This window comes from Serinus canaria, chromosome 13, assembly GCF_022539315.1.
Source record: "Serinus canaria isolate serCan28SL12 chromosome 13, serCan2020, whole genome shotgun sequence".
Taxonomy (NCBI): Eukaryota; Metazoa; Chordata; class Aves; order Passeriformes; family Fringillidae; genus Serinus; species Serinus canaria.
This window is the reverse complement of record NC_066327.1, coordinates 14582081-14606548: the sequence shown is the minus strand read 5'-3', so window position 1 is coordinate 14606548 and position 24468 is coordinate 14582081. Positions and strand designations below refer to the sequence as shown.

General features: G+C 50.6%; 1 protein-coding gene across 1 annotated transcript; it reads right to left on the bottom strand.

The window, feature by feature from the left end:
• Positions 1-2752: 2752 nt before the first annotated feature.
• LOC108962270 (pancreatic secretory trypsin inhibitor-like) lies at positions 2753-7740 on the bottom strand. The gene is made up of 4 exons (XM_018915545.3): positions 7592-7740; positions 6146-6186; positions 5475-5587; positions 2753-2895 (listed from the first exon to the last, which is right to left on the bottom strand). The coding sequence occupies exons 1-4, from the start codon at positions 7644-7646 to the stop codon at positions 2826-2828; spliced, it is 279 nt and encodes a 92-aa protein (XP_018771090.1). The 5' UTR covers positions 7647-7740; the 3' UTR covers positions 2753-2825.
• Between the last annotated feature and the right edge of the window lie 16728 nt (positions 7741-24468).

Genomic DNA, 24468 nt, shown 5'->3' with positions numbered 1-24468 from the left:
CTGGAAACTTGCCACTGGTTCAGCCTGACGTGCCCCTGCTGTGCAGAACAACAGAGTGGCCCCTGGCCTGCTGCTTCCCATAATCTGCAGGCTGATATGGACCTTGCTGTGAAATGGATGTGGCTGACATTTAGCAGGAATGCCAGTTCTCATCACAACAATGCCTGGGGAGACTCAGGCTGTGCTCAGCCGTGCAAGCTGCCGAGACCTGCTGCTCTGCAGGCTCGGTCAGCACCTCACTTCATCAAAGAAATGCTCCTGGCTAACACTGGGTGATGTTTCCCAGAAATGGCATGGGCATGAAAGATGTTTTGCTTGGCATAAACTGGCCTCAGTGCACATTTCAGTGTTCTACTGGGTAGAAGGAATCAACTGAGATGAGTTTGGGGCTAAGGTGGGTTTAGCCATTCTAAAAAATCCAAGAGCATTGAAAGAAGTGTAGGGAGGATCAGTCTCCCCTCCTGCCAACCTCACTGGCACAGATCTCCCTGGATAAAAGCTATGCTCCATTTCTTATGATGCAGCAGAATCAGCAATATCCCAGCTGTGGGAAGCATCCTTCCAGGATCCCCTGTGTGCAAGGATGTCAAGGCAATTCACAGTCCCAAGCCTATTTGGGACTACCACCTTTAGTGCATTAATTTTACATGTGGGCAAAGTGAGTCGCTTTTCATCTCTCCCTCGACTGCAGACAGTCTTTGGCAGATCTGAGAAGAGGAGTCTGTTCTTCCCCCCTCCAGCTGCATCTGGCCACATTTGAAATCTGAAATGAGCACTGGAGCTCTCTCAGATGGATCAGATTTTTTTTTTTTTTTTGGTGTTTGTTTCAGCCACTTCATAAAGAAAACTCATCTTTCTACCCACAATGAAGTCCAGGATTTCCTAAGAACAAAGTGCTGGGTTTGCCCCAAATACCAACAGTCATTTACAGCAGGGCTATGAATCATCGGGAACCCCACGAGGGTTTGATCCCCAACTCCAAATGCTCCATCCCAGGCTGTTTTGGGCTGACCTACGACAGCCCTTTGGCACAAGCAGGGGAGTGCCCAGCTCTCCAAGGAGCAGCTGGCATGGCTGTGACACTGACACATCCCTCCAGCGCAGGGCATACCCGCCGGGCCGCTCTTGTCCTTGCAGCCCCCTGGGCCGAACATCCCCCAAACCTGTCCGTGGGTCCCAGGGAGGGTGACAGGGACGTGGCGAGGCCTCGGCCACCCCAGCTCAGCGGTACCAGCCTCCGGGCAGGGCTGGCAGGGCCAGCACCGCCCGCCCGCTGCGCGCCCGCGGGGCCGGCGCCGCTCCCCGCCCGGCCGGCCGCGCATCCCCGGCACCTCCGCCAGCTGCGGAATCCAGCTGCGGAATCCAGCTGCGGAATCCAGCTGCGGGCTCGGCTCCGGCTGCGGCCCCGGCTGCGGCGGAGCAACAGCGGCCTCCAGTGCCGAAAGCGCCGCCCGCGCTCCATCCCGGACCGCGCTCCGAGTCCCGCCCGCGCTGCGGAGCCACGGAATGGCCGGGCTGGGAACGACTTTGGAGGACATCTGGTCCAACCCCCCTGTCGTGGGCAGGGACATCTTCGACGAGACAAGGTTGCTCAGAACTCCCTCCAGCCTGATCTTGAATGTTTCTGGGGATGCGGTATCCACAACTTCTCTGGGCAGCCAATTCCACTTTCTCACCACCTTGATGGTAAAAATCTTCTTCCTGATATTTAACCTAACCCTGCCCTCTGTCAGTTTGAAGCCATTCCCCCTTGTCCCATCACCCCAAGCCCCTACAAAAAAATCTCTCTTGGTGCCCTTTTAGGCACTGGAAGGGGCTCTAAAATCTCCCAGGAGCTTTCTCTTCTCCAAGCGGAACATTCCCAGCTCTCTCAGCCTGTCTTTGTAGCAGAGGTGATCCAGCCCTTGGAGTGTCTTTGTGGTCTCCACTGGACTTGCTCCAACAGGCCCAAGTTTTTCTCATGTTGAGGACCCCAGAGCTGTGCAGCACTGCAGGAGGGTCTCATCAGAGCAGAGGGGCCGAGTCCCCTCCCTCGCCCTGCTGCCCACACTGCTTTGGATGCAGCCCAGGACAATGCTGGTTTCCAGGTTGTGGGTGCACACTGCTGGCTAGTGTCCAGCCTCTCATCCACCAGCACTTTCATTCAAGTCCTCCTTGGAAAGGGATCTCCCATCCTGCCAGCCCACAGCCCTCAGGCCAGGTCATCAGTGCCAGCAGCAAAGCTCACTAAGGCCAGTAGAGAAAAAAAAATATTGCCTGGAAAAATGGAATCTTTTTGGTTTTCTGAGGCACTGGGTGGCTCTGACCTGCAGGACAAGTGTGAGGCTGGTGACTCTTGGTGCACAGGGACCATGTCATGGAACACTGACATATGGACAAGGCTGGAGATGGGTCAGCATGGAGATGACTTATTGGGTTCTTTCTCCTGGCAAAGGCTCTGGAGCAACGGCTTTAGTGCCCTGTATTTAGCAAATGCAATTGCAACTCATGAGAATGCTAAAAATCTACAGCTCAAACACTGGAAATCTAGGAAAGGAAAACAAAATTCTTGATGCAAAAAAAGAGCCTCCCTGTTCTGCCAGAGCCTGGCTCTCTCCTTGGGCACATCCCAGCCTCCTTCCTGGGACTCTGTCAGTAATTTGCTCACAGCTCTTTGCAGGCATCTCCAGAACAAACCACATTTTTCAGGAAGGTACTTTAAGTGTTGGGGAAAGGGGGTTGCTGTGTGTATAAGAAATCCCAGCACAAGACGTGGTGATGCTTCCATTTTATTGGGGTTTGAGCGGGTGAGGGCACAGCTTTGTGCTCTGATCTCTCATCTCAGTTTAAGCGACGTTGTTGCGAGGAGTTTTGCACATTCCTCTGTTCCTGATGAGCACGTGGCCATTCCTGTGCCTGCAAGAGAGGTTAAAAATGTTGGGGGGCTGCCCTCGGGTCCCTGAGATACAGCAGAGCCTGGCTCAGAGGACAAAAGCAGAAAGAAAGGAAAATACTGCTTAAATCATCATCTAAGTGTTATTCACAGCAAGCAAGGCCACATATTCTTGACAGGGAGTTCAGGGTTACCATGGACATGTGTTAATTAATTCCAATAAGCTCAAGAGTGCTTTCTGACACCTCCTGGCAGGATAATTCACCCCCGTGCTGCAGGACAGCACTGAGACACCTCTAATGCCTGATTGACTGCAGACAATAAAGGTTATGATTTTATTTTGTAGGGTTTTAGAAACAAAAGACTGGCACTGTGTCTCTTGGGTTTGGCCTGCTCCCAGCCTCCCCTCCTGATTTCTTCTGCAGCAAAGGGGAGGAAAATATTAAAAAGATACCTTTAAAAAATTTATTTCCTTCCTTTTGCTCAATAGTGGACCTGATTCCTATGAATTGTTCCATTCTCACACGGAATCATGATGTTCTCCTCCTTGCAAAGACAGATCCACTTCTCAGGTGCTTTAGAGAAATGCTGGTGAAATGATTTGCCTTTTGCAAAAAGCATTTTGCATGCTGGTCACAGTGAAGTGACCAAAGGCGACAAGTGAGACGCTGCTGCCACAGGGACCAGCCAGATGCTCAGCTATTCCCAGATTCCTTGCAGGCTTCCAGCTCTTGTCAGGCCAGTTGCACACACAGAACTGCAAATGACACTTCATCCTGCCTCCTGGCTGAATTGTCCCCATGGACCAAGGCTTTAGAGATGAGGACACTCCGTTTATCTCTCCCCCAAGACATTTGGCACCAGGCAGCTTCACAGTCCTGAATAAAACTTCAGAGCCCAGATGGCCCTGGCCAGGAGACCAAAAGGCTGCTCCTAACCTCAGAATTCCATCACTTGGGAACAGAACAGGGGAGCTGCAAGGCTCGGGGCTGTGACCCACAGGAGCAGCACATTTCCAGCTGCAGCTGCTCAGAGCTTGCACAAGCAGGAGTTTTGGGAGCTCTGGGAATGCAGCTCCTGTCAACACAAGGCGGATGCAGCGCCAGCTTCTCATCCATCCCCTCCCATCCCATCCCTCCTCTGACTCCTGCCCAGCTCAGTCTTTCCCTCTCTTGTAGCCCAATTTCCCTTCTTGTGAGCTCCCATCCCCTGTGAAGCTGCTCTCTGCTCTGGGGAGGTGGAGCATCCTGGATGCCACTTTGCACAGCTGACTGTGGAGCCTTCCTCGCTCACTTTACCCTGCTCTTGGTCCATGGCCAAAGCCCTAATGATGTTGTGTCTGATGAACCTCCCACCCCCATCTGTTGCACAATACAGGGACAGCTGGTGCTGGGCTGCTGGCTTCCAGCAGGGTCATTACCACCCTGCCAGGCCGTGCTGGGTCATTAACTGTGGTGCCTTTGCTGAGGAGATCCCACTCAGCCTCTCTCTGCCTGACTGCATCATGCTCAGCCTTGAAAGGTGAAGCAGCAAATGCTGCAGAGGATGTGGCAGCAGCCTGGGTTAATGAAGCAAAGAGGGGACAACCCAATTGACAATATTTATCCAGGCTCTTTTTCTTTCCTGCTGATCTGGATTCTGTTCCCTGCTCCTGCAGAGTTAGCAGGGAGGCGATGCTCCTGAAAGCAGAATTTGGCTCCACAAACCCACGCTTCCAGAGACAGAAAAGCTGGACTTTGAGCTTCTGCTACAAATGTCTCTGCTGATGGCAGATGGGCCTGTGAGCCTGATCACCAAAAATCCCTGCCTACACCAGGTGAAGTCAAGGGTGAAGCTCCCTTAGCCCTCCAGGCTGGGGCATCTGGCTCCAGATAAGACTCAATCTTCCCAAAAGAGATTTTTGAACCACTTAATAGCATTGAGTTGGAAGTAATTCCTTCACTTGTCTGACACAGAGTGCTTCCAATGTATAAATATATTTTAGATTACCTAGGGCCCAAGCCAGATGAAATGTATCAAGTCTTGCCAGAGACACCCTTAGCATTTGGACCTGGCCTTCTGCTAGAACAGTGCAATCTGGCACCAGCACAGATTAAATATAAAACTCATTCTTAAAAATACCCAGAGCAAATTGTGTCCTTTCATATGCAGAGAAGACAGAAAGCAGAGCTCAGCCATAAATTTCTGGGGTGAAAAACCAGTTTTTTTTCCTCAGCCACCACACATCTGAGGTCATCTGGAAAAATATTCTTCAGCCCGTGTGCTAGATCTGGGCAGACTTCGAGGACTTTGCCATTTGTCTGAGGTCCTGGATGCCTGCCAGCTCTTGCTGCTGCTTGGCAGCTGCAGGTATGGGAAGATTTTTGCTTGTGGGCAGCGTGTGTGCTGCGAACCACACACAACTCCTCAGCTGGAGCCTACATGCTCAGAGCAGCGGGAGCAGCAGCTGTGCAGGAGGCCAGATCCGTGCCAGATGTGCTGGGCTCACTGCCCAAGCTCCACCCAGCTGCATGCAGACAGCTTTCTTTCTAGGAAATCCCAGATCTATGTGGTAGCCCTCATCTGTGTGGCATTCAGGCTTGCAGCAGTTCCAGATACTCACCGGTTGTGAAGGCACAGCAGGCACTCGTTGCTGTACAGGTTGTTATCTGTGCCACAGATGGGGTCAAACTCCCTTGTACACCCTCTTCCCAGGTCGAAGTTCTCACAAGATGGCTGGAGGCACAAAAGGTTAATTTTGAAAATGTTAAGCCTGTTCTCAATTTACCAAAGGAGCTTTGCTTTCCCAGAGAGGTGCACATTTTGTCTGCCTTCATAAGCCATCCTCAGAGCTCTGCTGCGAGCTCTCAGAAACGCTGGGACCATCTGCCACCACGTCCCTTGGCCAGCTGAACTCCACCTGGCACTGCTGCACACCCTTAGGAGTAACAGTGTAGAGTAAATAGTGCTCCATAGGCACTGCCTGGGCATGTTCTTCCCAGTTTTTATTTTTATGCCACAGCAATACCCGTTCTCACACTTGCAAGCCAGAGACTAAGGGCACTTCTGACTTTCTTGGCAGGTAACAGCAATATTTGGCTTTTTAGGAAGTTTTCTTTCAGTGTTTGGGGCAAATGCAGTGGAAAACCAGCATCATCACTGGGATTTTGCCGTGGCACTGCAGGTGGAAGGGGGTTCCCAGGCACTGGCTGTCAACCCACTCTGCTTCCCTGTATTTAGCAGTGTTTGGGGTAGAGCTGTCTCACTTGTGCTACGTAAAAGAGGAGACTTCACCTCCATTCCTCTGAAGGCAGCTTCATCCATCTCGGCGATTCCTAGAGAAAGAGGAGAGAGAGACAGAGAGAGAGAGAAGACACCTTAGCACCCATCACTCAGGCTGGTTTCAAGGGGGACAGAGTGAAGACAGTTTAGGCTGAGGACTGTATGTCTTCACTCAAACACCTTTGTCCCAGAAGATAATTTCTTCCCTTGGATCGCCCACATTTCTCAGCTGAATCCTTCCCTGACGTGTCACCCTCCTTCCCCTGGCAGGAGCACTGTAATGGTGCAAGGCCCTGCCAAGGCAAAATGCACTTCTGGAGATGTCACCTGTCAGCTGTCAGGGAGCTAAGGTGGCTTTTGTCCTGTCTTACCACACCTTCATGAGTTCTTGAGAAACTCCTGCTGGCACTGGACAGGTGCTGGAACAAATCCAGGGTGATTTTTCTACTGTTACTCAGTTTTTACCACAAGAAAACAGAGCAAAAGACAAATTGCTGAAAGTCTCTACTAGAAGGGGACCCTGAGGTCTCACATCAAAGCTGGTGGGATCAAGCCATGACTTTCTCCCCATGGAGAAGCTGGCCCTGAGCTGGCAGATGGGATCACAAGGGTGGAACACATGGTGGGTGTGTTTTGAAAAACAACCTGAACTTTTTTTTGGCAAAAGAAAGAACTGAGAAGAAGATCATCTACATGGAGGATTTATATCACATCTGTATTAACAACCAGCACAGCCCAGTAGCAGTGAAGCATTTTGGTGCTGAGGAGCTGGTAGCCACACTGTTTAATATCTCAAGGGTTTTACTTTGGGCTAGCACTGGTCCAGACCCAGGAGCTGCAGGTCACTACGTGCTCAGTTCATCTGAAATGAGCCCAGATTTTGTGCTCAGACAGCCCTGCAATGGCAGCCTCTGTGCAGTAAACAGGATGACAGAGGACCTGCTTCAGAAGCACCCTCCTGTTTGGAACGAGCCCACTAAAGCAGGACCTGAGGAGCAGCAACAGCTCATGTTCTCATCCCTCTGCACCATATGGGATTTTGAAAACACAGTTGGCTTAAACATTGGCTTTGGTAGTGAGAGCTGCATTTTCCCTTGCATAGATTCATTTCCTGTCTTCTTGGATTTGCTTTTTAAAAACCAGAAAAGCACCTATTCACTCGGAAAGGATCACACTGTCCTAGAAATCACCAGTTACAGGACAAATCCTACCCCGAAGAAAGAGCAGCAGGTCTGTTCATTTTTGGGAGCAAGTGCACCCTTTCAAAGCCTTGGTTTTAGGCTTGCTCACAGACAGGTACAGGTTTAATGCACATTGGCCATTGCAGCATTCCCTGCCCAGGGCCACAGCAAGGTCCCAGCACCAGCTGGTCTCTTCCCACACTCACCTTCCCATGTGGCAGACCTGGGAGCTTTAGCAAGGAGAGGAAATAGCTCCAAAGCAAAATGCTGGACTCACCTTGGTAGAAGAAGAGTGCCAGGGAGAGGAGCAGGAAAACACCAGCCGCCTTCATGGTCGAGGTGATGTTCCACTGAGCACAGCAGAGGGAAACTGGGACACTCCTGGGTGTGTCAGAGATCTTGACTCTGGCACTCTGCTGGGACCTTTATACCTTTCCCCACTCCTGGCACCACACCACACAGCGAGCTCCACCCTGCAGTGCTGTGGTGACAACATTCAGAGCATGGGACAATAGCAGGTGGCAACTGGCTCATTGGAGGGCGCAAGGATGAAAGCCTCTCCCAAGCCAATGGAGGAAATCATCCTTATCTGCAGCAAGGACTGGGGCCCTGTCCCAGGTGTGGGGTCAGCCCTGGGTCTGCACTCCTGTGATAAAGCAACGTTGTACAAAGAACCAAGATTGGACCAATGGGCAGCACAGCAAGGCAAATGCAGTTAGCAGCACTGTGGCTTTGATTAATGACCCTGCTGCTGCCACTTGCAGGGCAAAGCTCTCTGCTGAAGCCACCTCTGGGTGAAGATGGCTTTGATCCACACACACCTTTCTTCCTGTGACCACAGGGCAGAGCTGGGGGGCTGCAGCTCCCCTTCCCTCCCTGGGCAGGCAGGAATGGGAGCAGGGATTGCTCTGGAGAGCATGCAGAGCTTGCCTGTGCCTTGGGCTTGCTCGTGGCTGCAGATCCAGTGCTGCTGTTTTGACTGTACATCTCTGATTGCAGACAGCAGCTGAAATGAGCTGCTGGGTCAGATGCTGCTCCCTTCCCCTCTCCCTGCCTGCAGTTGGGAGTAAACCCTGGGGATTTCCCACAGTTACACCACCAGTGGTGCATTGCAGAGAATGGATCAGTCCCTCGGGGATTAGAAGGATTAATTAATGTTTCTAAAGCACTTTGATATCTCAGCCATAAATCACAGGAGAAGTGCAAAGCAAATTATTACTAATGGGGGCTTATGACTCAAAGACAGATTTTTAATTAGCTGAACAGGAAAAAGTCAATGCCAAGAGCAATTCAAGGAGCTGTTTGAGAGGGAGAAATCTCAGCTCTATTGGCAGCTGCTCCATTGTCCAAGGGATACCCCATTCCCAGTGTGGCTCTGGAGGGCGCTTTCCCCTGCCATAAACATCTCTTTTGATTTTACTTCAGTGGTCATGGGCAGATTCCTCCCTCTTCACTGGGTTTCCCTCTGCTCTCCCTGGGCTGACCTGCAACACGAGGCAGAAAGAACAGCTCCTGGTGGCATCTGTTATTTTACTAATTCAGAGAGCAAAGCTGGCTTTGGGTATGACCTGCTCAGCAGCTCTCAGGAGCTGGGCTGGTGGACCTTTGGGCACAGGCAACAATCCTTTAGTGTGCCTGGGACAATGGTTCAGGTAGTGTTATCACCCTCTGAGGAGCAAGGGAGGGAGAGGTAATTTTTTATTGTTAAAAGAGGTTCACCTCAGTCCAACATTGTCCCCTGGTTTTTTCCTCTTCAATCTAAGGCATGTAAATAGAGCAGTACTGGAAAGAATTTCTCTGATTACCCATGTTTGGCGCTAGCCCACTCCTGGTAAAACACATTTTTCAGTTTAAAGATCCTTGCTGTAGCCAGGAAATGTGATAGTTTGGATTGTCCAGGAACAGAAACGTTTTTCCTCAGATTCCTTGGAAACATCCAGGCGCATTTCCAGACTGGAGTTTGACGGGTGCATCCTCCCTGTTCGTGCTCTGCAGGTGGCATCTGTGTTGGCTCCTGGGACATTTCAGGGTGTGTAATGCCAAGGTTTTCTCCTTCCTCCAGAAGGCAGGGGCATCAAAGCACAGGCAGGCTGCTGACCTTCCCCTGCCTCCTGGACACTTCTCTCTTCATCCTCTTACTGCTGAGGCTCCTGATAGCTTTGCACTGGCTGATTTTAATGTTCCCAACTGCTCCCAGAGCTGGATGAGATTAAGTGCTTTGCAACTGAGGAAGGTTGAAGAAACTCCAGATTATACAGTGCAATGGACTGAACTTAATTATTCCACAACGAATTGAGCCAAACCAACAGACTCAAGGGCAGTTGCCTCTGCCAAAAGAAGATTCCAGCATAGGCTGCAGCTGAACAGCAGGCACACTTGGGTTTTAATGCAGTTTCTCCCTCAGCAAATGCTCTTCCTTTCCAAGCGTCTCCACTGACAGCTGTGTCTCTATGAGATGCCTTCAAAACCAGGGGATTTCAGGGCTCCTCTCTCCTGATTGACAACAATTCAATATCCTTCAGGAAAATCAAACAGAAATGCTTGGGGCTCATTTGACTGGGGAGGAATGAAAAAGAGCTGCGAGCTGCTGCTGCTGCACGGGGTGCTCCTGGTACCGTGCTCGGCAGTGTGGGCTTTCTCAGGATGTGTCACCTTGTCAGAGCAGCATGTTCCTCCAAACACATCAGCTGGAGGAGTGGAGAGAAATGAGTCAGGTGGCTCTGCCAGCCATGCTGTGTGACATGCTGAGCCTATCGTGCAGAAATGGAGGGGACAGGCGGGTCCCAAAGCAGGGGCTGGCATGGGATGGTGTCCCTTTGGCCACCTTGTTGGGTGGTGGCCACCACACATGGGCTAGGACACAAGGTCTCTGCAGTTGCTGATGGTGTCTCCTCCTGGATGCTGGGAGCACTTGGAGAGAGAAGTGATGGTACACAAGGCACGAGAGGAAGGGGCAGTGGGTAAGGAGGCAAACTGAACTGCCAGGTCTGCCCCCAGGTGGACCAGCAGGAAGAGGTGATTCTCCTTCTGCAGGATGAAATTCTGTATTGTCTTTTGGCCAAACCTGAATGTTTTCAAGTTACATTCATTTCAGTAGTAAAGTGTTGCAAAGGGATAAAAAATTACATTGCAGGGGAATTAAAAATCTGGGAAACTACCTATTTCCCTGTGATGGTCCCTCCATGACAGGCTGGAGGATCCCTTGTGGTAACCAGGGCTGGAATTTGGTTTTTTTTTGTGGAGACTTGATGTACAAAGAGAAAGCCACCAGTGGCCCCAGGAAACCAACAGAGTCGCCAGTCCAAAGCATTCAAAGATCACAAACCAGACCCAGATGATCATGAATCACAGCTCAGAAACCACAAATGGTTCTTAAGCCTCTTCCAAATAATGGTGTTTTCCAACAAGCTCATTAGGGGTGGGTCACATTTTCCAGCCTTCTCCTGGAGCAGAGAGAGAACGGGCTAAAGCAGGAGCAGAGCTCCTTGTGCAGTCCCAGCCTCTTTCACCAAGGAATGACCATGACCAAGACCTGCACCATGGCCCTGTGCTGGTGGCGTCCCTGATCTTGGTCCCTTGGTGGAGGCTGTGGGACCTTCCCTGGGATTCAAGAAGCACAGGCACCAGAGGCTCCTCAGTGCTCAGGATCTCAGCAAGGCAGCTGGAGACTTTGCTGCTGCCCTGCAGTGGGTGGGATAAGTGAAATTTGGAGATAGGCTGATGCAAATGTGAAAACTAGACATGTCACAAAAACCAGTTCCTAAGATGCTCAAAGCTCTTTTGGGTCCAAAATGCTGCTTGTGTTGGATTGAAAAGTTAAAATGCCTAAATTTGTGTTACCTGCCAGGATCTTGCGGGTGTAGCCAAGACCTTGCCCATGGTATACAAGGTGATTTTGAAAGGTGTGTGAGACAGACCAAGCCCTTTTGCATCAGCAAGGTGAGAGCAGCATGCAGGAATCAGCTGCTCCTCTATCCAGGGAATACTGCTCAAACACTGATTTTTCCTGCAGAAAATAAAACCCCAAACCCAAACCATGATTTGGTTGGTAGTGATTTTTGTCTTGGATTCTTTCCCATTTAATGATGAGAAAGCTATTCTGTTGCTTTGGGTACATGGGAGATATTGAACATTCTGACAGTTTAGGAGAAGGGATCCTGTGAGTAGCTGCTGAGAAAGCATCACATATTTTCTCCAGCTGCAGGAGAATCTCTGGAGCCCAGGATAGCATATCAATTTGTTTTCTCTTCTGTTCTGGAAATCTTGGACTTGGTACCTCTGGTTTCTGGGGAGGGGGCTGGGCATACCTACAGGATGACATTACCAAAACATAGTTTCTACTTTTACTAAAGTTTCTGTTTGTTGTCCTTCAGCAAGGGCAGCGTGTCCATGAGAGAGACCTTTGGAAATCTGCAGGCATCAGCAGCTTTGCCTGAGACTGGGTATTGCTGACAGCAGTGTCTAAAGGCAAAGACATCACATAAATCACAGCTTGTTGGGTTGTTCAGAAAAGGCTGTGACTGGGTGTCAATCAAATCCTTCCCGAGGAGGATGAACGTGCTGGGGACAGGCTCTGTGCTTGTAAGGATTCCTGGCTGACATTGGCTGGGGTGGAGTTCCCAGCCTGGTGTGGAAGCTGCCAGCCCAGCTCCTGGCCTGTTTGCCTCTGCTCTCCCACCTCTCAGTGGCACCAAACCCCACAGCCTCCATCCATGGAACCCATTCCCTCCTCTGCTGAGATTTCCTGGGTGATGGCATGTGTCTGCTGGGAATAACTCTGGACTGTGGTCAGCTCTGGTGACCTTGGGGCTCTGTCCCTTGCACGTGGGACCCGGGGTCAGTGCAGGGGGTGCCAGCTCCTGGACAGGCTTTCCCCCCTTTCTCCCCTGATCTCTCATGCCCCTCTCCCTGGGTCTCTTGTAGGATCTCCATGGGATGGAGAGGCAGTGAGAGCTGGAGCGAGAGTTGATCCCTCAGGAGCTAAAACATGGAGCTCTGCTATTCTTGCTTTCCCTGGCATTACCGAAGAAAAAAGGATCATTTTTCCCACTCCTACAGAAAATGCCAAAAGGGATGTATTCCTCCATAAAATTGCTTCTTTATTAAATCCTATCTGCCTCCCGCCCCCACATGCGACTGCCCCTGCGGCTGCCGGGGAGATCCAGGGCAGAGTGATTAAGCACTGCGGCTGATAATTGGGCAAACACAGATTTCAATCTCCTCCAGCAAATCACTCCCCCTTTCTCCAACTCGAAGCAGCACCCTGTGCCCACTCCCTCTTCCACGGAGCTTAACCAGATGGGAAGCATATGGTCCCTGTCCTTTCGGGGTCACAGACTCAGGGGGGATGATCCAGTCTAATCTGTCCTTCTGCTCAGCTCAGGCAGCTCTGTCTCTGCTCCCAAGGACCACATGTCCCTTGTCCAGGGCTGGATCTCACTCTGAAGTGTGTGTGAGGTAACTTAGGAGCTCTGGTATGAGCCACTCTGGATAAGGATCCTGGATCTCCAGTGCCTGGTGCTGTTTGCATAAAAGATCCTGCCTGCCTGCAGCTATTGTCCATTGCCCAGGGGAGCTGTGGCTGCCCCATCCCTGGAAGTGCTCATGGCCAGGCTGGACAGGGGTTGGACCAGCCTGGTCTAGGATAAAGTGTGGGGGTGGGCTGGATGATCTTTAGAGCCTCTTCCTACTCAAACCATTCTGTGATTGTCTGACCCTTTCCCTTGGGAGAGTTCCAAGTGATGATATTTGAAACTGGCTCTTTAGAAAGTTGGCTGCAGCCCAGGTGAGCTCTGGGTGCACTGTCCTGGCTGCAGAGATGGTGTGAGGAGGTGAAGGATTGGCAGGACATGGGGAGAAGACAGACCCAAAGCCCTCCCATACCTGAACAGCAAGGGTGGGAGATGGCAGAGAAACTGCAGGAAGGATTATCCCAACAGGATAGCAGGAAAAAACCATTCACCATGAGGATGGACTGCTGCTGGACCAAAAAAGGCTGTGGAGTCTTTATACCTGCAGAGGTTCAGAACATGAGTGAATGAAAGGATATTTTCCACAAAAGCTGTCAGAAACCAGCAGAGAAGCAACAGCCCCTCTGTGGTCCTTGACTAATCCAGTCTCTAGGACTAGGAGATTTTTTTATTGGAGGTCTGAAATACAGGATACTTTCACATTTCCCCCTAATTTCTCGAAAGCATTTTGTCAAAGTTTTTGTCAAGCTTTTGTAATATTTTCCATCACTCTGTAAGGCAGTTGATCAACAAAACCATATATACTGCAAATGACTTTCATCACAACCCTAGAAATATTTGGCATTTCTAGCTGCTCCTGTGAGTTCCATTGGCAGCACTAATGGCTATTGATAAATTATTTGCTCCCAGAACTGGCCCAGAAATAGGAAAAACAGTATTATACTTCTGATTTCAATTAAACATATGGCTGGAGGATGCTGAAGCTCTTTGGTCCAGCTCACTGTGGCATTTTGGACAAATAGAGGAGATTAGGTTTTTCCAGTGGAGAGCTCTCAACCTGCTTAGCTCCATAGGAAAAATTGCCTATAAAAAATCAGAAAGGTGAGGATAGGAAGAGAAAACTAATGCAGATTATGAAATAAGGCTTTAATTTCTGTCAACATTTCTTCTTCCCGTGATCTATAGAGAGATTTTTAAAATGAACAGTGGGCTTTTTCACAGACTAATAGGAAAGAGATTTTGGGAGGAAGGGGAAAACATGTAGCAGACATGAGACAGAGCTGGGGATAACATTGCTGGACTCTGATTGTGAACAGAGAGCTCAGCAGAGATGGGAAACACAGCCTGTTTCCAGAGATGGTTCTTCCTCAGAGCTGTGCTGCCACAAGGCACTGTGAGATCCATGTTATTTCATGAGCCCATTCAGAACTGTGCACTTCATTCTTGGCCAGCTCTTTCCCTAGCAGCATCTCGTGTTGCTGCTGGTGTGGTTTAACCACAACAAACGCGGGCTCGTTAATCGCGGGTATCCGCTCCGGCTGGGAAAATCAATGTTCCCTGACCCCGTCTGTGCGTCAGCACGCTGCAAACCTGTCCCAGCCCAGCCTCCCCAAAGCTGATAAATGATGGCCAAACACTGCTGATAAACTTGACTAACAGCTATTGACCCCTGGGTCGGGCTGAGATTAGATACAGCCCAATTAACACTTGCTCCTTCTAATGACTCCTCAAGCTCAGAGGCTGAATGTTTCCTGCAGCTAAAACAGGGACATGGGGTGGTTTGGTTTATTGGATGGCTGAGGTTTATTGTCCCCACAAAAGTGCTGTGTTTTGAGTGCCAAGAGCTGCTCCCAGGACACAGATGCAGGATGTTGGGGGAAGAATTCAGGGTATAAGAGCATCAGCACCTGCAGCCCTGCTGTGAAAAGCGACGCTGCGGGAATTGTTGGCAGCTCTCTGCTTTCAGCCTCGGTCAATGGCCTTGATTAAAGAAGGAGTTTGTCTTTGATTTAGGGAGCCTTTGAACATAGTGGCTAAACATTTCTTTTCCATCAAGGGTTCCCTTTGATTTCTGCATGTAGTCAGCTCCCTGTATCCCTCGGTGAGTTTTGCACTTGAATTGCTTCCCTAATAAATGTGACATTATTTTTGATGCCTTGTATGTTTCCAGCCTGGTTGTGAGAGCGAGGTGCTTGCAGTGAAGGCACTGTCTTCAGCCCATCAGGGATATGAGGAGCAGTCCTTTTGCTCTGGTAACGGAGATCAAAAAACCCACTGCTGAACCTCCTTTTCCCCAAGCAGCTTTTAAATTGGGTTTTTTCCTTCTACAAGAGGAAGTGGCTGCCAAAGCCCATGGCTGCTGCCTGCAGTATGCTTTTCCTTCTTATCCTTATTCATCCCTGCCAAAATCCTCTTTTCTTCATTCCTCCTTATTTTCTGAGCTTCTGGAAGCCCCTGGCTCACAGTTTCAAGCCCCACTTACCAAGAAACTTGGTTTTCCAGTTAAAAATCAGCTGAGGTTCTCATGTTATGCTGTAGTTTCTGTAGGAAATACTTGGGGATGTTGCATCTTGTATTTTTCCCTCTGTGTATTTTGGAGGAAGGAATCTAGCCTGCTTCCAAGCTCAAGGCAGCCTCGCAGTGCCTGCACTTGGGGCATCTCTCTTCCAGTGCTGAGGTGTTTGCCAGGAGCAGATGGTGAGGGGTGTGCTGGAGGCAGCTGATGATGCTGCATCTGCCTGTTCAGCTGAGACATCCCTGAGCTTTGTGCTCTGCTGCTCCTCTGCTCAGGATGAACTGCAGGGCTGCTGGTGGCCAGGTCCTGCTCTCCCTGAGGATCCTCCAGGATTGCACCGTGGGTGATCAGACACTGCTGGGGCTGCACAGCCCCGAGTGCAGCTCCCTGTGGAGCAAGGGAGGGAGGGGCACAAGAGCCCAAATTCCTCTCTGTGTTCTGTCCCCCTCACCATGTCAGCCAGTTGGGGTTCAGACCCAGAGACCTCATCTGGTCATCTCCATCATGGATCAGGCACAAATGCAGCTGACACGAGTCCCTTTTACTCCAGGAGCTGCAGTTCCACCTGCTGGGACTCAGTTTTGCATTTTGTGCCCTGCTGACATTCATGTCCTTTCACTGGATCTGGTATTTTGGTGGTTAGGAGCAGCGTCTGTCACTGGATCCAGGCTCTGCCATTCCCAGGATCCTATAAATTCAGTTTTCAGCCATACAGAGCCCTGGGATTTTTATGGATGTGGAACAATGATGCATAAATGATAATTAAAACCTCTACAGAAACATTCAGTTACGGCTAGAAGCATAAGTCATAAATAATTATCATGATGGCCAGCTTTGCATTATGATGATGTATTATTATTACTAGAACTAATGTTATGAGACTGAGAAAGTCAGCACTGGACTGGGGAAGTAAAACACTTGGAGGAGGTCTCTGGATTCTTCCTGAGAACAGGGCAATGGACTAAATGACCCTGTGCTTTCAGGGATATTGCTTTTATGCTGTTCCATTAGATTAATATTTAAATGGGGCGTTAAAACATTGATGACACCTAAGAGCTTTACTGCCTGTGCATTATTGGGATGTAGGTCTTGCTCTGTCTGAAGCTTCAGGATTGCCCACACACGTGGACCAAGGAGCCTGTGGTGTTTTACCACATTAGTGCACTTAACATCACCTTTGTGCATTCCCTGATGAAAAGCAAAGGAAGCATTTTCAAACAAATTTGTTGTCTGACATCCCTCAAACTTCCAAAGGTGAGTGTGGGGCAGGTGAGGCCAGAGGAGCTTAGGAGGGAGCTGGGAACCAGGTGAGAGACTCCCTGCTGTCCTTCACACCCAGCTCAGCCTGTCTAGGGGTCACCCCTTGCCCACCCTCACTGACACCAGGGGGTCCCTCAGAGCCCTTCCCACAGCCCCAACAGCAGGGGTAACCTTGTGCCAGGTGTCACAACCTCTCCCTGGCATCCCCCAGGTGCCAGGGGTGCACGAGGAGCTCTGCTCCTGCTTTAGCCCGTTCTCTCTGCTGGGTTCAGGAGGCGCCTGGGAAAGGCAAACCACTCCAAAGGAGTCTGTTGGTAAATGACATTATTTGGAAGAGGCTTAAGAACCATTTGTGGTTTCTAAGCTGTGATTCATGGTCATCTGGGTCTGGTTTGTGATCTTTGAATGCTTTTGACTGGTGACTCTGTTGCAATTTCCTGGGGGCACTGGCGGAGCTTGTTGCTTCTTGCCACTCACCGAACTTCAAAACACTCAAGGCTCTGACAAAAGTAAATGCTAGCCCTCTCTGAGGGCTCAGGCAGCTTTTTGCCACCCTGGCTGGAGAGGAACTGCAGGCACCAACCTCAGTGTGTCCCACAATCCCTTCCTATCCCATTTTCCATTTTGCTTGGTGGCTGTTGCACACAGCATCCCATTGGGAAGAGCCCCCAGCCCCTGGGCTGCTGCTGCTCTGCCCCTCCATGGACCCCTGCTGAACCCACCCCATTTTTGTGTGTTTCACTGACAGGGGCACAGCAGGGAGAGGGCACTGATGGGCCAGCACTGGAACTGGGAGGCTCCAGCTCCCACCAAGCTATGCAGAGCCCCTTTCCTTGTTCTATAGGAAATATCCAGCCCAATATCCCTGGTTCCTGCTTGGGGATTATGTATGGACTGGTGAATTCAGCAAATCATGGGACCAGTGGCTGAAAGGAGCCTGTGACAGAGTGGAGAAGGCTTGTCACTTGAGGGACATCTTCTTAGGATGTGGGTCACGTTTCCACTTCTTAGAGAAGAAATTTGAATAAAAGATTTGGTGGGGCCCCCCCCCCCCCCACCTCCGGAAGAAGAACAGCTGCTAAAGGCTTTTAATGTTAAAACCCTCAATTAGGAAGAACACTAAGGAACTACACAGGAAGCCAGAAAGCTGCTCTGTAGCTAAAATAACTTCTGTGAGGTGCTGTGATAACAGAGTGAGACCGGAGGGTAAATTGCCAGAGTGACAGTGCCTTCCTGCCTTCGAGGATGGTCCCTGCTGGGGAAGGGTCAGGACCCTGCCAGGGAGTGGGAATACCCCAGTGTGCCCATCACTGGGACTGGTCCTCTTGGCAGAACCTCCTGGCACAGCAGGGTCAGGCTGTCAGGAGCAAATCCTACAGAGAAGGCAAACTAAAGGGAACTTCAGCATCACATGCAAGTGCTCTACTCTTTCCCACACATGCTGGGAAACTGGGTTGGTTTTTTTTTATACAGGCATGGGAAAAGAGAGTGACTTTAGGGTGGTTTGGTTTGCTCAGCTCCTACAACTGGTGTTCAGGAGAAGCTGAGCTCTTCCAGGTGCAGAGAGTGGGGCTGAGCAGGAGCAGGCTGGAAAGGAATTGGCTCCATCTGGGCCAAATTCTGATCAGAGGAGGTGGGGAGGAGGAGGAGGAAAGGACTTTCAGGAAGACAACCAATTTTTCTCCTTGGAAATAAAAAGCTTCTGGCATCACCTGCTGCTTATCTTGTTGCACTGACATCTAGTTTCTACCCAGGACTAAAGAGCACAACCCTGACTCCAATAGGAGCTTAATTGCTATTAATCCTGTTAATTGAATTTGGTTCTCCTGTGCCACTTCAGCACTCTGACTGAAGGATGGAAATTGAAAACAAGGAGACAGGGAAACAAGCTCAGCTGACCTAAGGCATGTGACTCCTCCTGGTATCATAAATATGTGCCCCCTCCACATTTAGGGGGAGGCTGGATGGTCTGGAGAGCCAGCAGTGGGATTGCTTTGGGAAGTGCATCAGGAAGATATGACTCCTGGTATAATTGGCTTTGAGGGATTTGCAGGCTGAATGTGAGTTCTTAAATTAAGTTGATGTTCAGGTAATAATGAGACTTGGGGTGGTAGGGGACTAAGCACACTCTCAGGGGTTGTCCTGCTTTTTGTGGAGCTCTATTTGAAATCTGGTGTGTAACTTATTTGGTTCCAAAGCCAAGTATTTGGGAGGGGTTTCAGCAAGGCTTTTTTTTTTTTTTTTTTTTTTTTAGATGGTTCCTGTCCAGGGTGGACATTTCTCAGCTGGCTCAGAGGCACAAGCTCTCATGTCAGAGCTGCCTCTTCATCTGCATCTACTCCTGGGCAGAGAGGAGTTTGCTGGGTGCCAGCTTGTTGGGCAGCCCTGCTGGCTCTTGCAGGGGTTTCTGGGCTCACCAACAACTCCCCTAGCAGGAGAGCCAGAGTGGGCTGTTAAAAACCACTTCCTTCGTATTTGGATTTGTCGTGTTCTGGGTAAGGAAAGGTTTTTCAGAAGGGATGTTTTAGGCAATGAGTTCAATTCCCTCTTATTTGTGTGAATTTTTTCTCTAACTTGACCTTTGTTTTATAAACTGTTTGAAGTAGCTGTTCTAGTGAATCCTTGGGCCTTTCACTTTTCAAATATGAAGAAGGTTAATGGACTATTGGTCAAGATCTTGGTGGCCACTTAATGGAAAAGCAAATTTGGGCTTGAGAGGGGCTTGGCAAGTAGATTTCTTGGGGAGGGGATTTCCATCTTTTGGTGACTTTTACCAAAAAGAAGAGCAAGGTAAATGCTTTCAAGTCTGAGAACATGCTGGAGAATCCACCCATCTGTTAAGAAGCTCCTTGTGGTGAATATTTAGGGTCTGCTGAGTCCCTGAGGGCCCAAAGTCCTGCTGAGCTTGGTGGCTTTGCTTCATATTTTGATTCTGGCCTGAGCCAAGCTGCAAAGGTTATCTGGAGGAGCTCACAGGAGTTTTGTGGGGGTGTTGCATCCTTGTGGGGTCAGGGTAAACCCCATGACTGTTATTTAAGGTATTGTGGGTTTGTGGGCATGTCATGCAATTGCAGTATCCAAATGCACATGCATGGTGTTTGAATAGGGTGGGGTGGTCTCCCTGTTCAATTCCAGGCTCTTTCTGAGCAGCTTGGGCTCTTCTTCATGCCACTAAAAAGGTGGTGAGAGGTTCAGGAGTGGAAGAGGTGATGCCTCTCAAGAAAGATACACAAAACCAGGGTTTTCAGTTGAGGAGGAATTCAAGGCACACTCAGAAATTTGTTCTTGTCATATTTCAGAGCTGGTGTCTGCCTTTTCCTTCTTTCCTTGGTGAACAATATCAGCATGTGGTGTCAAATCCCACGATGTGTTGCAGGCTGTGGACGAGCAGTGGCTCATCCAGCAGCTCAGTGTCTGTCCCACACAACCACTGGGGAAGGGGACGGGCAGACAAGAATATCCTGTAGAAAAGCAGCTGCTTTTTGGGGTTTGGCTTGTGTGGGGGCTGTAACTGCCGAGCTGGGAGGTTGCCTGGGGACCCCGGTGGGAGGGATGGGATGGGACGGGGACCAGGTGACAGCAGGTGGCACTGTCTGCTGTGATGCTGTCCCTGCTCCTTGGGGCGCTCCTTTGGGAGCGGCCACAGCTCTGCTGCCCCTCCCTGGGGCCCGTGTTGGAGGTGCAGATGTGACACCCTCTGCGGGCGTGGGCAGATCTCCCTTTTTAAGGTGCTGCTGTGACTTGAGGTCTGTGCTTAGCAATTAATTCAAGGCATGTTCTGAATACCTGTTTAAAACAGTGCATGTAGTGGTTCTTGATGCTAAGAAAAGCCTTCCCTCGGGATGGTACTTCTATTCCAGATCCAGCAAGGCTTCTACCCCCGCTGCCTCTAATAACTGCAGTTAGAGAATTGCATTTCATCTGCCTGAAATTCTCCTGCCACTTCAGCAAGACGCTGGACTGATTTCAGCCCTTTTCAGTATTGATCTGGCATTGCAGAGCTTTGTTTAAAGGTTGCCCCTCTCCATCCAAAAGGCTTTGGGATTCCTACATCTTCACAGGGCTTAGTGAGCACTGTGGAACCTCGGGGTGAGTGGTAATGAGTAATTGTCAGCAGTTAGTGTGAGCCCCAGCCATTGGAAATGATGAGGAAAATGAACCAGTGCCTCCCTGTGAGCCCTGCAATTGTGGGTTTTCCCTGCCACTGGGGCAGGAGTCCCACCCTGGGTCAGTGGTGTTGCAAAAGCAGAGAGACTTTCACTCACATGCTCTGAGGAACCCTGGGGACAGAAATTGCTGACGAAGTGAAAGGGAGCTGGGAGCAGCACCCCAGCCCTGCCTGGCCCATCCCACAGTGTCACAGGAGGAGCAGGAGCTCTCCTGCAGCTCAGGTCCCTTCTCCCCAGCCAGCAGTGACATTACTGAAAAGGTTTAGTAAATGCAGCCACCACTGATGGAGGGCTCTGGTGTTCAACCCCTGTGCCTGTCTGTACCCTGTTTTCCCTCTGCTCAGCCTCCAGTCTCAGGGCTGTTGGTTTCCTTCCCCTCTCCTGAGCACTCCTGGATGCTGGAGGAGGGAGGAGCGCTCCTTTTTTGCCTTCAACAAATAAGTAGTCACTTCAGGTGATAAAATACTAATTTGTTTTCCTGGTTGCACCTCAGTGGTACACGATGGACCTGGTGAATGTGGGGGCTGTGCTCTTTGTTGGCAATGTTTGAGTCCTGGCTGATGTAGAGGATGGCTGAGGGGGAGCATTGCTCCCAGTGACACATGTCCCACCCTGAGCGAGCTGCCACCACGCTGGTGTGACACCTGCTGGCTTCCTGCAGTTTCCCAGTTGAAGGCCAGCTCCCTTTCCAGCTCTCTGCCTGCACTCAGAGGTTTGTAGGGTTCCCTAAACCAAGCTTTGCCTGAGCTGGAGGAAATAAGGGCCATTTAAAGTGCAGAATGAGCTGGGATGTTCTGCCCCAGTTTTTAGCAGAAGGTGAGCACTGCCAGTAGCTCATGCTGTGTTTTGGCTGTTTGTCTACCTGTGGTCACATCAAAGCTTGGCCCCTTACTCTGGAACTGTCCATGCTGAGCTCTGTCTCTTATTGCAAGTTATAGGACTTGTGCTGGCTTATTAAAAACCCTTCCTGTGTCTGTGCCCTGGCTCTCCAGCTGGTCCTGGTTGCTGTGTCAGTGGCCTCCTCTGTCTCGCTTGTCTCAGATAATTTTTCTTCCAGGTCATTGACTCATGATGAACAGAAAATGCTCCAAGAGCTGAGTCATGTGGGGCATGGAGAAAACCAAAGTTGCTTGATTTAGGTGCTGTGATTCCTGCAGTGTTTCCTGTGTCTGAGGTGCACCTGTCCATCCCTCTGATGGCCCCAGCCTGGGGCTGGGAGTCAAGTGCAGACAGCCTTGGGAGAGGCACTTAACTCTCTCCTTCTCATTGATGGGGAAAGAGATAGATAAAAATAAAGATGCTCACCTCCTTTGGAGGGCAGTGAGAGGATTAATTGGTTAATGTTTGTGAAGTGCTTTGAAGTTGAAATAGGGCAGATTGGTGCTAACCAGGATTGCAAAAGCTCTGATGTGTCATAAGGAGGTAAAGGCTGTGCTGAGGAGGCACTGGAAGCCTTAAAATCCCTGTTGTTCAGGTGTCAAGCATCTCACAGGCTGATCTGGTCAAAAGCAGGGATTAGGGACAATGGCAGTTGCAACAAAGGCTTTGTCCTCCCCATTAGCCCTGGGCCAGCCCTACTCCCAGGACGTGGTGGGGCATGGGCCAGCTCTCAGTGGCAGCAGTGTATCCTGCCCAGCCCTGGCACAGAGCTGTGTGCCAAGAAAGGCTGGCACGTTTGGTGAGGAGTGAAATCTGGTTCTGGGTTCAGCACTGGGGAAACCAGAGTTGAGTGGGGTTGAGCAAGACAGGCTTCTCCTGGGGAGGAGCATGGGAACCAGCACACCCACAGCAAGAATGTGTTTGGTGACCTGGGCCCTGGCGTGTGGGGGTGGCCCTGCTGGAGCTGTGCTTAGCCTGGGTGTGTGTCCACCCACTGGAGGTTGCTCAACAGGCTGCAGGAGGAGGCCATGCTCACTTGGCTGCTCTGGTGAGGATTCCCAGGCACAATGGGGTGGCCTGGGGAAGAGGGAGCTTGCATGGAGTGGCCAATGCTCTGGGTTTGGGGCAGAGCGCTCCTGGGGTCTGTGTGTCAGCCCTCAAGGCAAGCCCTCTGCATTGTCCATGTACTGCAGGGCATCCACAGTGGAAGGAGTCAAAGCCCACTTTCTCTTTTCCAGAGCAGGGTTTTGTCCTCAATGACTTGAAGCTTTCTTTCTCTAAAGACAGATACTGTGCAGGTGGGTCAGCGTTCACCTGCCATCTCTTATAGACCTGTGGTCTACCTCCCATGGCACAAAGTTCCTGGGAGGTTGCTGGGTGTAGAACTGTGCAAGTCATCCCTCTGTCATCCCATTTCTCTGCTCTCTGTGGTCCCAAGCAAGCAGACCACTTCCACACTGCTCCTGGCTTGGTGCCACTCATGATTCAGGGAGAAGTGGAGGTGGGGCTGCCCTTGGGGTGAGGAAAGTTGTGGTGGCAGAGTGAGCTGTGGGTGAGCCCGGCTCCAGACCAGGAGCAGGAACCATGCCTGGCATGGGTTGGTCACTTATGTGCATCCACTTCAGTTTCAGCAAAGATTCCTGGCATGAGGGATTCCCCTTCTCTGTACCTCATGGGCTTTCCCAAGGTTTGGGACCAGCACATGCTGCTGGGGTGTGTGAACTTGGAAATTGCCAGTGGGCATTTGGAACAAAGCAAGGGGAGAGCAGACCCAGAGCCACCTGGCCCTGTGGCACCCAGAGCTCAGCTGCAGCCCTGGGTGCCCTGTGGGCAGCCAGACCCTCCTGCAGCACCCAGGCTTTGGCAAGCAGATCAAGGGATTTGAGTGGGAGGGGATGAGCAGCATCCCAGGGAGGAGCTGCCCCGAGGGAAAGGCTGGGGGGCAAGGTGGAGTCTGGAGGAGGGTGCAGGTATCTTTCACTTTCATGGGCTCCTCCTGGGACTGTGAGCCAAGAGGCAGCACCTGGTCCTTCCAGGGAGCCTCCTGCTGTCCCTTCCTGCCTGCAGAGCAGGTGGCACCACTCTGCCTGTGGCATGTGTGTGCTTGGTGGTTACCCCTGGTGGCTCTGCCCCATTCCTTTCCCCTGGGAAAGATCAAACTGCTACTGCAGCCTTGTCTTCCAAATGCCTTTGAGTGGGGAAGAGCCTGGGGACCTGTTTTACAAGGGTCAAACAGATGTAAATAGCTTTTCTACAAAGATTTCTGCTCCATTTCCCCCATCCCAAATGCTCTAACAGCCCCTGAGGAGGTTTCTCTTTGCTTTGGTTACTGTACCCCACTGAGTACTCAGCCCACACAGCCAGTTTTGGGCTCTCCAAGGTTTCTTGAAGAAAGCAGCCAAATGTTTGTTTTGTGGACAACCTTATAATGCATATGGGTTTTCCAAGGAACAGCCAAAGGCGGGGGGGAGGGAGGAACTAAGAGGAACTCTTCATCTGGGTTGACTCGTGCATCTTGCTTCAGCTGGGTTTATTATTCATCATGTACCCATTACTGCCTGGGGCCTGCTTAGCTCCATGCTCAAGAAAGGGATTTTTAATTTTTTTTTCTGTTTAAACCACATCACTCAAGTGCTGCTGAGCACTTGTTTGCTGTTGCCATCAGTGCCTTCACTCCAAAGCTCTGGGACAAGGCAGGAGACAAGGAACTTCTTCCTCCTTTTCTGTAGAAAAGAGTTTTGTTTCTGGGCAGCCCTACACCTCCCAGCCTGAAGAAGCTTTCCTTCCAGCAGGAAAACTGTCATGCTGAGTTAAATGGCATGCAAATGTGATGGTCTCATTTGTGTGTTTTTGTAACAAC

What these genes read in the sequence shown, in the direction of transcription:
- LOC108962270 (XM_018915545.3), bottom strand. Translation starts at nt 7,646, where the DNA reads ATGAAGGCGGCTGGTGTTTTCCTGCTCCTCTCCCTGGCACTCTTCTTC. An exon ending in CTGCCTTCAGAGGAATGGAG is followed by an intron (nt 5,588 to 6,145) that starts GTGAAGTCTCCT and finishes TTGTGCCTCCAG; the next exon opens with CCATCTTGTGAGAACTTCGA. An exon ending in CTGCTGTGCCTTCACAACCG is followed by an intron (nt 2,896 to 5,474) that starts GTGAGTATCTGG and finishes CCTCTCTTGCAG; the next exon opens with GCACAGGAATGGCCACGTGC.